At 37.8% G+C, this 13281-nt stretch overlaps 1 protein-coding gene across 2 annotated transcripts in view; it reads right to left on the bottom strand.

The window, feature by feature from the left end:
* Positions 1 to 2673: 2673 nt before the first annotated feature.
* Positions 2674 to 13281, bottom strand: part of NAMPT (nicotinamide phosphoribosyltransferase) — a 30914-nt gene continuing 20306 nt past the window's right edge. The window contains exons 8-12 of one of the 2 annotated variants that reach the window (XM_058862437.1): positions 12719 to 12838; positions 10157 to 10174; positions 7563 to 7703; positions 7281 to 7415; positions 2674 to 5587 (exon numbers count right to left, since the gene is read on the bottom strand). In XM_058862437.1, the coding sequence (XP_058718420.1) occupies positions 5474 to 5587; positions 7281 to 7415; positions 7563 to 7703; positions 10157 to 10174; positions 12719 to 12838 (528 nt within the window). In that variant the 3' untranslated portion in view covers positions 2674 to 5473. The remainder of the gene's footprint in view (positions 5588 to 7280; positions 7416 to 7562; positions 7704 to 10156; positions 10175 to 12718; positions 12839 to 13281) is intronic. The other variant, XM_058862438.1, reaches the window with a different exon arrangement.

The raw sequence follows: 13281 nt of genomic DNA on the forward strand, positions 1-13281 counted from the left end.
GGGAGATTAGTTGTCATACTCTGACCTTTCTGTGACTTACAGACATATCTACCCAAAGCCTTTTCACCTAGAGATTATCCTCTTAAATTGCTGGGTATGTCATCCTTCTGACACATCCAACAACGAGCTGCAACTCCTTATGCTTAAAATAGGGTGGCATCTTTTGGAATAGGGAAAACTTCCTTGAAAGGAAGAGCACACCAGCCTTGTCCTTTACCAGGAAGCTGAGGAAAGCACGTCCCAAAGGCTGAGGAAAACAGCTTAATTCTTCTCCTGTTTGCAGGAAAGGGAATTAAGCTTGAGGCTGAAGTTCTTCCCTTTACCTTACAAGAGATAAGGTTCAGAGCCCATGCACTTTGTTTGATACATGTATTACTTTCATTAGTATTTTAGTGACATGAGTACTCAGACATTATAAAACAAGTTTCCTCATCTGCTTTTGCATAGAAGAGCTCATGTGGAAGCTTTAAATGGCTACATTAATAACCAAAATTAATGACAAAGAAGTAAAAATGTCCAGCCCTCAGAACCTTCCATGTATCCTTTACCCAATTGAATTTCTTAAGTAGTTTCTGAATCCATTTTCAGCAATTACCTGGCTATATGCAGAATGTTTAATTGACATGAGCATTAGATCAACTACCAAGAATCAGATCTACAGATCTAACAAGTAACCAATGAAGCATAAATACATACATTAAAAAGTGGAGTATGCTTGTGTAAATATATCTAGTGAGTGATTCCGTGAAATATCTTGGATTTCTATATCAATCTATAATTGCTGGGGGAAAAAGGAGTTATATAACCCAAATTTACTGATTTTTTTTTTTTTCCTCAATGGTAAATAGTAAACGTGCCCTTGAACTGAGAAGAGCTGTATAAGAGGGAAATAAGAACCTTGCTAGTGGCATGATGGCTCCTTATCTGTTCTTAAAAGATCTCTGCTCCAGCCAGAAGCAGGAGAGGAGACTGCCATTCTGATGCCAGGAAATCTCACCATAACTTGATAATTCTAGAAATTCTGTTCAAAAAGCAGTCAGGAGTACTCATGCAAAGATTAGTAAGGAAATTATGTGGAACAAAATATATTACTTAAGAACCCTGCTGACTTTACTCATGGATCTTCTGAATTGCTCTGGATTCTACTACACCAGACATGAAGGTACCTTTCAACAAAATATGGTGCCACAGTAAAACAGTTTTTGGAAATACTCTATTGCTAAATGCTTTTCATCCCTTTTGATTAATTAAAACCAAATGTCTTTCTGTGAAGGGTGTTTTAAACTCATTCCTAAGATCAGCTGTGCTGCTAGTAAGGCAGGAAAGCCCCCCCAAGGACATAATATCCATGGTTAGCAACTGTGATTTTAGAAAGCATGACTTTGCCAACCATCTTTCATCTCATTATTTCCTTATTTCTCATCACCTGGTTACTTAGAAGGCATGCAGTTCTCCACATAAGGCCCCTATCCAGCAGGTTTAAGAAAATGATCTCTCAGATGTTTACAAACTTGATGGAGATGTGCACCTACAGGACCCTGATGGGGCTCTCAGAGAAACCCAAATTTCCAGGCAGAGATGCAATTACCTCTGTACAAATGCACCCTCACAGTCCCTGCCTCAAGCAGCTCAGCACAGTTATGATTTCAATTGTTACAGTAGGATTGGAGGACAAGGCTCCTCCTGCGAGTCCCTTGCCTTCTGCACAGGCCAAGGCCTGGAATTTCCCTGCTGATTTCTTGCAGATGACCTGGGAACCACCACCACCACTCACAGCTGGTGAGTGACTGAACTTGCACAAGGGCTTATCAGAGTGAGAACATCTGGAGTGCTGTAGCTGCTGGGTTTTAACCAATCAAGCATGGGAAGGAAGTGGAGGAGCCTGGCACTTGGGCTGTGCTTGCCCTCTGTAAATCATGTAACAGAACCTTTAAATTCCAGCATTATTGTGGGCTACAAGAGCCCCTTTCTACAGGACAGCAAGAGCTGAAGGGACCAGCAACAAATGATGATACCTTTACAGGCGCGCCTTATCCACCCTTAGCTGCAACCATTCCTGCTGCAACCTAAAGTCCAGCAGGAGTTAAAGTGTAACTTCTTCTAGTTACAAAATCCTGTCCAAAGGACTCTCTGCTAAAGAGGTGACATTATTTTTCACAGTACTGCAGTGAACTGAAGGATGCAACACTGATGGTTAATTTGCCTTTAAACAAGCATGCTAGTGACTTTAAAATTTAAATAATGGAACTTTATTTGAGAAAGGATTATGTCAAATATAGAGGATAATTTCTTATATCAAATTCGAAACCAAGTGCTTTACTTTTAAGCACAAACAGACAAAATGCTAAAGCGCAGATGTACTCACACACACACACACACAAATATATATAAAAAAAGGCAGGAAAACCCCCCCTAAAACCAAACCAAACCAAACCAAATTCCCAAAACCATGCACTCACATCCCCAAAAAAAGAAAAAAGAGCCCAGTTTGCTTTCTCTTCTCTAGAACTGATCTGGTAAATTTATTTAACCCCAAACTGTCTGCAAGGCAGCTGAGCAGCCCTCCTTAAAGGAATGCACTGCCCTGCTCTGGCATGTGTTTGGCAGCAAAGAGCACAGGTTGACATCTGATGCCCAGCGTCAGAACTTTAAGACACAATCAGATGGCTATGATTTTCACTGCCAGAACTAAACTTTATTTCCATGTGTATTACATACTGGTATTTGATGCCAAGTACATTAAAATTACTTTAACAGAGGATTTAAGTGAGGAATACTTATTCTTCACTAAACAAGAAGGAATGTAAAAACCTATAAGAAAAGAACTGTTTAAGCTTTGTTTTGATTTTGACAAACCAAACAGTTAAGTACTCTTCTGTTCTCTCCTCAGATCTTTCAAAGTACCAAAAAGTATATTTTTTTATAATCATGCAGCTGAAGAAAAAAAATAGTCTTACAAAATCCATTTCTTATGCTAAATATGGTTACAAATCAGAGTATTAAACACAAAATTCCCAATTCCTATTTTTAAATACAAATACTGTATTATATTATGAAATGGGGATAATTAAAATATATCAATGACTACAAATCTAGTAATTTAAAGCAAACAAACATGCTGTTTGCTTTCATGTGGAAGAATTAGGATATTGTATGGTTCAAGCACTGCAGTAATTTCTGTCAACTCCTTGATGCCCAAAATGTCAAACTGCCAAACACAAAGAGACAAGTGTTCAGGTCTGAATAGCACCAGGTGTTTTTCTTTTTTTTTTCCCCCTTTTAAAGTTATTAACATTTAATAAAATGAGTGACATTACAACTTTCTGAAAGTGACATGCACAAATAGAGAATTTGCTCTGAGTTTCCAACTAATAAGCTGAAAAGTTTTAGACAGTACTGAACAATTATAATGTATTTCATGGTACACATGAAAACAGTGCTTCCACAGTATATCCTCAGTTCTCAAGTACAAAAATATCAGTTATGGGTAGTCAATAGTTATCAAAATTTTTATTGGTACAGAATGAAAGCAGCATTTACTTTATTGTTTTTTAAACCATACATAATAAAATTCCCTAGTACACATGTGGAGGAGTGAAATAGGCTCTGTACTATTTACCTGCTACTGATCCTAAGTTCAGATTCAAAACCTTTTCCTGGCCAAAACCAAACAATATAATTAATAGCTAAGTAAAGGCAGTTCCTCAGTGTGAAAGGTCAGCATTTAGAGTTTTACTAAAACACTATTCTTGAAACAATACGTCACTTAAATGTATAATTACATACACTACAAGTGAAAAACAGGTTTGTATTAACAAGAACTATTGAGACTGGGCATAAACATCTTAACCACAAACCCTGGAAATATTATGAATGCTTTGATGTGGCCCTTTTTGGTGAGAGAGTAAGAATGAAGTATGGCTTTTCAATCTTCCTTTAAAAGCACATTTTATAAAATTTTGTAGGTGTAAATTATTTTAGGCTTTAACACTTTCCAGTAACATCATCTACTAATTAGAAGCGTTAATTATGTCAGTATATTAAGCAATTGGCTGATAGCTGATCGCCAGCAGAACAGGAACTGTTTGCTTTTGCTGTTGTTTTTTGTTTTTAAGTAAGGGAGGTACTTTTTCTAGTGAGAGCCATCCTACAGTACTATCAAATATTTCAAAGGTTACTACATAGCTTCTCAAATAAAATCCTCAACAGTTTCATTTTCCAGCAGAAAATGCTCATATCAAGCATATGCAGAGAGCAAATACAATCAAGTGCAGACAGTTCAAAAGTATCTCTCCAACACATTGTTTTACAGTTACCCTCTGCAAAATGAAAGCCCCTCCTCACCTCAAACGGATGGGGCGAGAAGGGGAAACAGGTCTGCCATTCATGTAGGAGTTTGGCTAGCATAGTTTTATTAAAGTTGTTAACAAAAATAGTTAAACATTTTTACAATTTAACATCCAGTCTGACAAAAGGCAAATCAATGAAAAAAATACAAAAAAGTAAAAAAGTGCACTACCCAGTCCAGTATTTTGCTTTAAATTCATGTCACTTACAGTATATGAAAAATAAACCCAGAAGTGTAATTACTTTAAAATACACCGCTTCCATATTTCAGTATTTTACACATATATTCTATAGTGGAAGAGGAGATCTCTTAAAAACCTTACTCTTAAAATATTGAGGTGCATATACCAAGTGGGATAGACTTGGCAAGTTAAGTTGCAGTAGAGAATCCTTTCAAATTTGGCATTTCACTTACATACCTTACTGTGCCAGCAAGGTCTGTAATACCTAAACCTTCTAGTAAGAACAGTAATTTTATTTAATGCAGATTTACTAATACAGACAACTACAAGAAATGGTGAGGTCAGCAACTCTATGGGATCTTAAGGAGATACGAGTCCTGATTTAGTTGTCAAATGGAACAATGTCACAACAAACTTTTAAGGCCATGTTTTATTTGCTGATTAATGGACAAAAGGCAATGGATTCCCCCCCACTAAATATTTTCTTGAAAGTCTGTGCTCATAAAAATCATGAAAAGTTGGAAAGACTTAATTATTGAAACTTTAAATATATTTTACACAATCTTGTTTGTACAAAAATACAAGTTAAATATAAACATAAAGCAATCATGATAATTTTATGTAAATCCATTTTGTGATATTCTGTTATATATAAAAAAGTTTCTTAGCTCTGTCTCATTTGTGAAAAGATCAATACCAGATTGAATCACTACTGGCAAAGGGCCCTAAAAAGCACACTTTAGCATTAAATATGTTTTACAATGTAAGTACCATTTCCTGATTTCATCTTCTAAAGACTGGCAAAAGATAGGGCAGTATGTCCATAAACCAACAAATAATTTGGCTACAATGTCATAAAACACAAACACACAAATCTGTACAATAAACCAGTAGCTATGCAGAACGAACTAGTTACACACACATACACAGACATGGAATGGAACTTAGTGAGACACCGTTTGTAATTCACTGTTCTTCAGCCTGGCATTTTGTCTTACTTCATCAAATGAATATGACTTCGTTACCTTTCCATTCTTAAATACAGTGTGAAGCAGGTCCTGCAAGAAACATCACTGTTTTAGCAAGAGTGATTTGGCAAACATGGGTCACACAAACTCGAAATTGTGGATACACAAATCCAGCCAGGTAAGGCTGGAACTTCAGACTGTCAAGATGCTAAATCTTTACAGCTTCTTCTGATACCTTTCTCTAAAGGGCTTGGGTCATCCTGTGCACAGACAGCACCATTGTGCTGACTAGTCCCTTGAGTATGGTACCTACACCTGGCCAAGGTCAAATACATGCTAATTAAACATTGCTAGAGCAGTTTGTAAGAAAGGTGATGTGCAACCAGTCAAATACAATTCAATTATAGAGGTTTAAATTAGGTATTTTTTTCTCTAGGGAAAAAAAAAAAATCCCAAACCAAAAAAACAACTTTCTTCACTGTGCCCTTTACTCATATATTTTGTAAAACAGTTATCAGGAAGGGCTTGCACACAGCACACTGGAAAGGCAGTAAGCAGAGCTGGCAACAAAAGTCAGCACAGCAGTAACACTGAGCAGTCCCTGCATTTGGTGACCTACTGCAAGGACCTGTGGCTTTAGAGAAATGGGCCACAGAAAGGTACATTTCCCTGTCGTTTCCAGGAAGCCCCAGAACTGGTACTACACCAGTGACCCTCTCTAATTTCCTGGGACCAAAAAAAAATTTAATGAATAATTTCACCTGACAAAAATGAAGGGACAATATATTGCCAAATTTCAGAGCCAAAGTCTTGTAGTTTGTGTTGAAGAGATTTCTCACCATTAGGTCCTTCCCTCTTTAGATGGATATGAATTTTCATTGTTAACATGAATAGGTGCATAGAAAAAAGTTTCATATTTATATATGATCTTTGTGTCCAGAGCAGAATATCTTCAGTGTGTGTAACAGAGGCTTTTCCATCTTGAAATTTCTCAGATTTAAGTTTTATGCTTACTGTTACATAAAATAGTGTGCCCAGTAGTATCCTCTGCCTAGCAGTGCAAAAACAGCTTCTGTATACCAGGAAACTTTCAACCTCTAAAAGCAGAAGTGGAATTTGACAACTTATTTTCAGTCCTCTTAACTTGGGAAGAGACTCAACATGCAGTTTAATGATTCATTGTTGGATGCTGAAACACATGACATATCAAATTGAAAGCCTGAGACTGGCATAAAACTTGTGCTTATTTCACAGAAATAGCATTCCATTTTGCAATTGTAAAGAATTCACAGGGAAATTGAATTCCTGGTATTAATTTACATCTTTAAAAATTGTGGAACTGCTCTATGTACAGAGCATTAACTCCTGAAGGAACTATTTAAAAAAATATCTCCGTGGGGAAGTGGAAACACATTTTAATTACAGCTGTCCCTGTTCCACCTCCAGCTAGGGTCACTACTCAAATTGTGCAATACAGGCCAAACAAAACTACCTGGCCAGCATATATTCTGCAACACTGAGACTTTAGCTTTGGGGAAAAACAGTAATGTTCTTGTGTTTCTGAAGACAAACAAAAAAGATCTGTAATTGTAAAGTCTGAACATTCTGTCATTCTAACATTCTGCTGTTACTGAATTTAGTACTGAGGTAATTTTTGAGTTAGTAAGATGGGAGTCGAACAAAATGACAGATCAGAAATAAATTCTGAAATTAATTTATAGCCTTACTCTTCTCAGTCTATTTTTCCAAGTAGAATGATGGAACAGATTTTGAAAATTCATACCTGTCCATACTCTTCAAGATCTCCTTTGCCTTCTTCAAGTGTCACATACTCTCCAGCAGGTGTCCTGTGCAATGACAGCCGTCCTTTCTTTGACCTTTTGTTGGGATCAGCTACAGGGTCTTTGAAGACATTTACCTAAAATGAAGAAGATTTTTTTTTAGGAGAAAAGGGCTTTGTGGGACCTATTGCAGATGGTGGTAATGTAACAGGACACGTCAAACAGGTTTTAAAGTGGGGAGACCTCTACATAAAGCAGAGCAGTACAATTGTACAGACACATACCCCAAGGCCGTTGGTCACCACGTAACTACATTTGAAGGAACAGTTTAAGAGGTCTCTGGTTAGTTTCTGCAACAAAGCACCACCAGATCCAAAGGCAATATTCTCAATACTCCATTTATTCTTCTTCATTCCCTCCACAATCTAATAAGAAAAAGAAAATTATGATGGAGCATACTTTTAGGCCATGCCATTTTCCCATAAAAATATTACACTACTTAAACAAGATGCTTTTACAGACAATTAAGCCAACTAACATTCAGTTTCCAGGAGATGTTAGTAATAATTTGGTCAATACTTGGCACACTGTTTGCATTTTTATTTACAGTTCCAGCATGGAACTGGAAAGCCTTTGCTGTAACACAACTATCGTGCCAGCACATATACTTCCCAAACTAGGGTGGCACAGTAATGCAATGCCCAGAGAAACAGAGCTCTAAAGAAAATAAAAGACTTCATGGGAGTATTTCAGAGCCTTCCAAATTCTCAGAATTATGGAAAGACCTGGAAGCAGAGCCTGTATCCTGAAACAATGCAGTCATCCTGCTCAACTCCAGAAAGTTATTACCCTCTCTGACCAATGACTTAAACAGAGCAATTCTCTTGACATTGTCTAGAGTAAGATCAGCAAGTTAAAAGGTGGGAAATGAAAATACATAAAATTGCTCAGATAAAATTCTCCAGCAGGTACAGATCAATGTGAACTGTGCTGCTAGCAACAGTCAAGGTAAAATTTACTCTGTCATTTCCCTCCACCCTCATTCTACCCAGACAAATGTGACATCCTCTAGCCTGGAGTACTGGCTGCTCATTTAGTCATGCTCATAAAGGGCCAAGATTTGTTTCCCTGACCTGTTACTCTTATGACAGCCTAAAATGACAGCTATAGTCTCAGAACAGGAGTTCAAACTGTCTCCTCCCTAATATTTTATTATGAAAAGCAGGTGAGAAAACCAGAGTGTATGAGACAGCAAAATACCATTCATCAAGAAAAACAGGATGGCAAGAAGCAGAATAGAAGAACATAATCTATGGGGAACAGTGCAGAGTTTCAAAAGTCAGACTGACTATTGCAAAATAGTCAGGAATCTGGTAATATTTTGGGCTATCTTAGCATCCTGCATCAAGAAGAAGTGCCAGAGTAACACTGAACAGGACTGTTTCAGGAGTTACTGATGTCAAGCTGCTTTTGTAAGGGACAGCTAAGGCTCATAAGAGGGGAGAAAAAATGAAAAACACAATTCCAATTTCAGACCGTGACAAACTGGAAGTGTAAACAAAAGAGCATACTAGGTTTTGTTTATCCACTTAGTGACATGCAAGCTGTCTTCACAGACACTCTCAGTCTGAATGCCTGACAGAGGCCAGTCAACAGGACACATGGACAGCAGAGTCATAACCTTCTGAGGACATGCTTGGAATGCCTTCCCACTACATTTCTGTCAGAGATTTCCCCAGGAAATTTTATCAGCGATTTTCCATCATTCCAATGGTACCAACTTGCTCTGCCTCACTCAGCAAGTCAAGCAAAATGAATGAAGTAACTAAAGCTGACAAAGGAAGGGTAAGAAATTTTATTTTGTATACCTTCTACTTGAGAACAATGCCCACTGGTGCCATAAGAAATGAGATTTAACTGGGCTTGGATATGGACTCTACTTCTCTGTGCTGTCTTTTAAAGAGGTAAATACAGGTAAACTCCACCTGGCCTCTGGTTCAGACCCTGAGCAAGCCTGAAGCTATGTGAACTGCTGGGCAAGCCTGAGCCAGTGTGCTCTGCTCACCTCACTGTGCAGTTGCAAAGGCCAGGTCTGACACTGAACTCACTTGAGATACAACTACCCAGTACAAACATCCTACACCAAGGCACGTGATGCTGAGGCTTCATGTTCATTGATGCCTTGGTTAACAGGTTAACAGATGTTAGTGCAAGTACAGCATAGCTGGGCCATGGCTGCTTAACCCTCTTGCCTGGGTGAGAAGAAACATGAATCCCCTTTGAGCTCAGCTCATTTACAGATGGTTTGTTCATCTCCTGCTACAGGCACAACTCCTCACTTACTGTGGATGAAGAACTGGCTTCTAGCTTTCCACTCTCCCATGGGATCTCCTTACTTAGATTGATCTTTGTCTGGTGAGGAGGGGAAGGGAAATCCAGACTAAGCTGAAAGACAGCTCTGACCCACTGTACCAGTGACCCACTGCAAAGGCCCAGATACAATTACTTCCTTAGGTATGGAGGAGAGATGATAAACAGCAGTAGTAATAGGGAAGAAAAGGAGGAGATCTGAAAGAACTGAAGCCTCCCCCAAAAAGAAAACAATACAGAAGAAATTTTTGTTTCACACTTTCAAACCTATACAGGGAGAACAATTCAGGTATCAAGGTTTTGACCAGCTTCCTCTGACCATTATGAGCATGATTAACACATGAACTGTGACTCCAGATTAGAGGATTTATTTTGTATAAAAATTTAAAGACATCTGGAAATTGAATGTTCAAAGAAAATCCTTTGAAAGTGTAGTATATTGTGGAGTTAGCAGATTGGAATGATTTTAAAAGTGAAAATGCAAAGAAAGTCAAAAAAGTTTCCTTACCTGTTCTACCAGCATCCCCTATTAAAACAAAGAATTTTAAAATCCAGTTTATACTCTGAGTTGTTTTCTACATTGTTGTTTCAGCTACTTTGGGCAGCTAAATGAGACTATTGGCCATTACCAATTCTAGATTTTCCTACTGTACCCATTACCTTTCATCTGACCTGTAACAATAAATCATGCCTAGAATTGAAAGCTGATATGGAATACTTGGAACAAAAATCTTGCACGGGGCTACAAGAGGGGGAAGAAAGACGTCCACAGTGATACATTCGTATTTGTTCATGTAAACTCCTTTTGGAAAAGAATGAATTATACTTAGGTGTTGGTTTGGTTTTGGTGGGTTGTTTTATTTTGGGTTTTGGTTGTTGTTTCAGGGGTTTTTAATGTTATGCTACTATCCAAACTTCTAACAGTCAGCATGGTAAAACCTGTGGTTTGCTGACATAAAAAAATGAAGGGATTCATAATATTTAAATAAAACTAAAGTAAGGCTACAAAATCATGGTCATTTTGCTCCAAAATAATTTGCTACTGTCAAATGAGAAATGTCACCTTCCTTCCTGCCCATTTTTCCCAGCTCAAAACAACATTTTCTTCTGTCTAGTGCTGGCAAGTATTAGCCCCTTTTTAGGGTACAACTTAATTCACTAAACTACAAAACTGACCCCTTTTGGCTGAGTTAGTTTGCTGCTACATATGTGATCTAAACTATTTTAACTACTAATGGCTCAATGAGCAAAGCTGACATGAGGCACAGCAAGGTTAGAGTCAGGAAGAAATGAGAAGGTGCCACTGGGCAGCAGTGATCTGTCTCCTCTGTATTTCTTGGGGAACTTCCGATCTCTACTATTATACATTACAGAAGACATCTCATAATCAATTACAGCTTCATAAGGAAAATACTAAACAGGCAGATCACCTGAACAAAGAATTGCTCATTCTGCCTCCCATCCTCTCCCATTAGCTGCTGCAATTGTTTTACTGCTGGTTAGAATTTTTCACTCTAGTGCAAATATTTTTAAATATTTGCTTTAATATTTTAATTAGAATTGATGCTATAAGACATCCTTGCATTTTGTCTAGTGTAACTTAAAAGAAGCAACCAGAGTTCCTTACAAGGAAGAATGGTCCAGTTTCTGTCCTCTCACAACTCATGAAAATCTCATACATAACACACTTGCCTAACACAGGCATCAATGCTGTTAGACCATTGTTCAGAACAAGTAGAAATGTTTTTCTTCTGCGTGAGTTTTGTTTTCTTTAACAGTGTCTTCCCCTGCTATCTAATCATAAAACTTTCTTTCCAGCTATTAACCTCTCATGCTTGTGTTCTGTTAAGCATTTTAGCATAGTTGTATATTCTCAAAAAGCCACATGGGATAAAAAAGTAAAATAGAATTTACTTTAAAAGCTATTGGAGGTGGAGGGGGGAAACTGCAGAGCATGACTGCACTAGAGTTAGTCTATCAGGTTACAGGTTCAGTTTTAACTGCTCTCTGGGGATCTGAGTGACAAATCTGAGTTCTGTAATTGAGGTTCACATTATGTGCCTATGTTAGACATGCAGATAGCTTCAGACCAGCTAAAACCCAAAACGGATACCTCCCTTGCTCATAATTTTGAGAAGCAGCAGAAGTCAGCTTTGTTGAGAAGAACCTAACGATGTGTCACTCTAGAAAGCTAAGGCAAGTGGCATCAAATTCAAGTAAAATCAATCTCTATTAAACTTATTTCTGGTTTTGAACTCTAATACAGCTGAAGATGAAAGACTCAGGACAAACCAAAGTCGAGTCCTGCTCCTCTTACATGCCCTTCATCATCTGTAGTTACTGCAGTCTATGCCTTTATAACCATATTGCATTACCTAGTATCTACCTCTAGTCAATAGTGGTGAATTTATGACTTATTTCAAGCATGCAGAATCTACTAAATAATCTATTTATCTACTAAATAATCAATTTATGTCTTTGTAAAATTGCAATTTTGACTCAGACTATAGCCTAATCTTTTACACATATTTTCTGGCTTTCCAACTAATCCTTATTCCACTAGTTGCTCAGTCAAGGAACTTGCTTTCCTTACCTTTTAAGGTTTTAAAAAGTCTCCCTTCAAAACTACACCTTCAATATGTGAGGACAAGCAGTCTTCAGATGGTACATAACTAATGAGCCAAACCAGTTAATTACTACTATTGCTGCAGCACAGTGATCATGCAGCGTGCCTTAGACATCAATGAAAGGACCAAATACTGCCAGACTTTGATCTCAATTAGACTTGACAAGCATGATGAAAGCAAACAAAAGGAGAGACAGCGGAAAGAGAAGGGTTACAACAGGGGGATTAGAAAATGCTTTTTAGGATTTTTTATGCATCTTAATAATTTCCTGTGGAGTTTTAATGAATTTGTTTTATGCATTATGATATCACTGCCAGTGTCTGGAATGAAGGGCAGAGGTGGGGTCAGCAGTCTCTGCTGCAACATCTGACTAGTTGTAACAGAGTCCAGATTAAATATCAACCTTGCCAGTGTCACCCTGACACATGAACAGGATCTCCTACCTCTTGCAATGTGTTGATATCCACACCATCCCCTTGAATAACTCTGAGATACGGTGGCAACAACTTATAGCCTTTTGAATTCTCTGTAATGGGAAACTTCTTCCCCAAGATCTCCAAGACCTATTAAAAAGGGAGAGAAGACAGTTCAAAATGAAAATAAAAATCTGCCAATTCAATAAAGAAACAAATTTCCACATGCTTTTTCTAAAAGTCACGCTTTTTCTAAAAATTGAAATAAATCCATAAATATACCCACATAATCATGCTCTAAATCTATCCACACCAAAAAAACCCCATGCCAGCCATTGTGGTGGAAGCCCTTAAAGCAGTCAGAGACAATATGGTCTTTAAGAACTTGCACCAGAGAGCTAATCAGAACCATGCTTCCATCCTTTCTCCCTTTGCTTGTGGTGACTTTTTGTTACTAAACGTGTCAACTGAAGATCCTGCTCTTCTTTTGATCTCCTTTAAGATGGTGGATGAGGCTTTCAGTTTTTTATGATTTTGTAAGCCACAAATATTCAAAATTAAACACTTCAGCTAGAAGTTTCTCTTATCAGATC

Source organism: Poecile atricapillus, chromosome W (assembly GCF_030490865.1).
Source record: "Poecile atricapillus isolate bPoeAtr1 chromosome W, bPoeAtr1.hap1, whole genome shotgun sequence".
NCBI lineage: Eukaryota > Metazoa > Chordata > Aves > Passeriformes > Paridae > Poecile > Poecile atricapillus.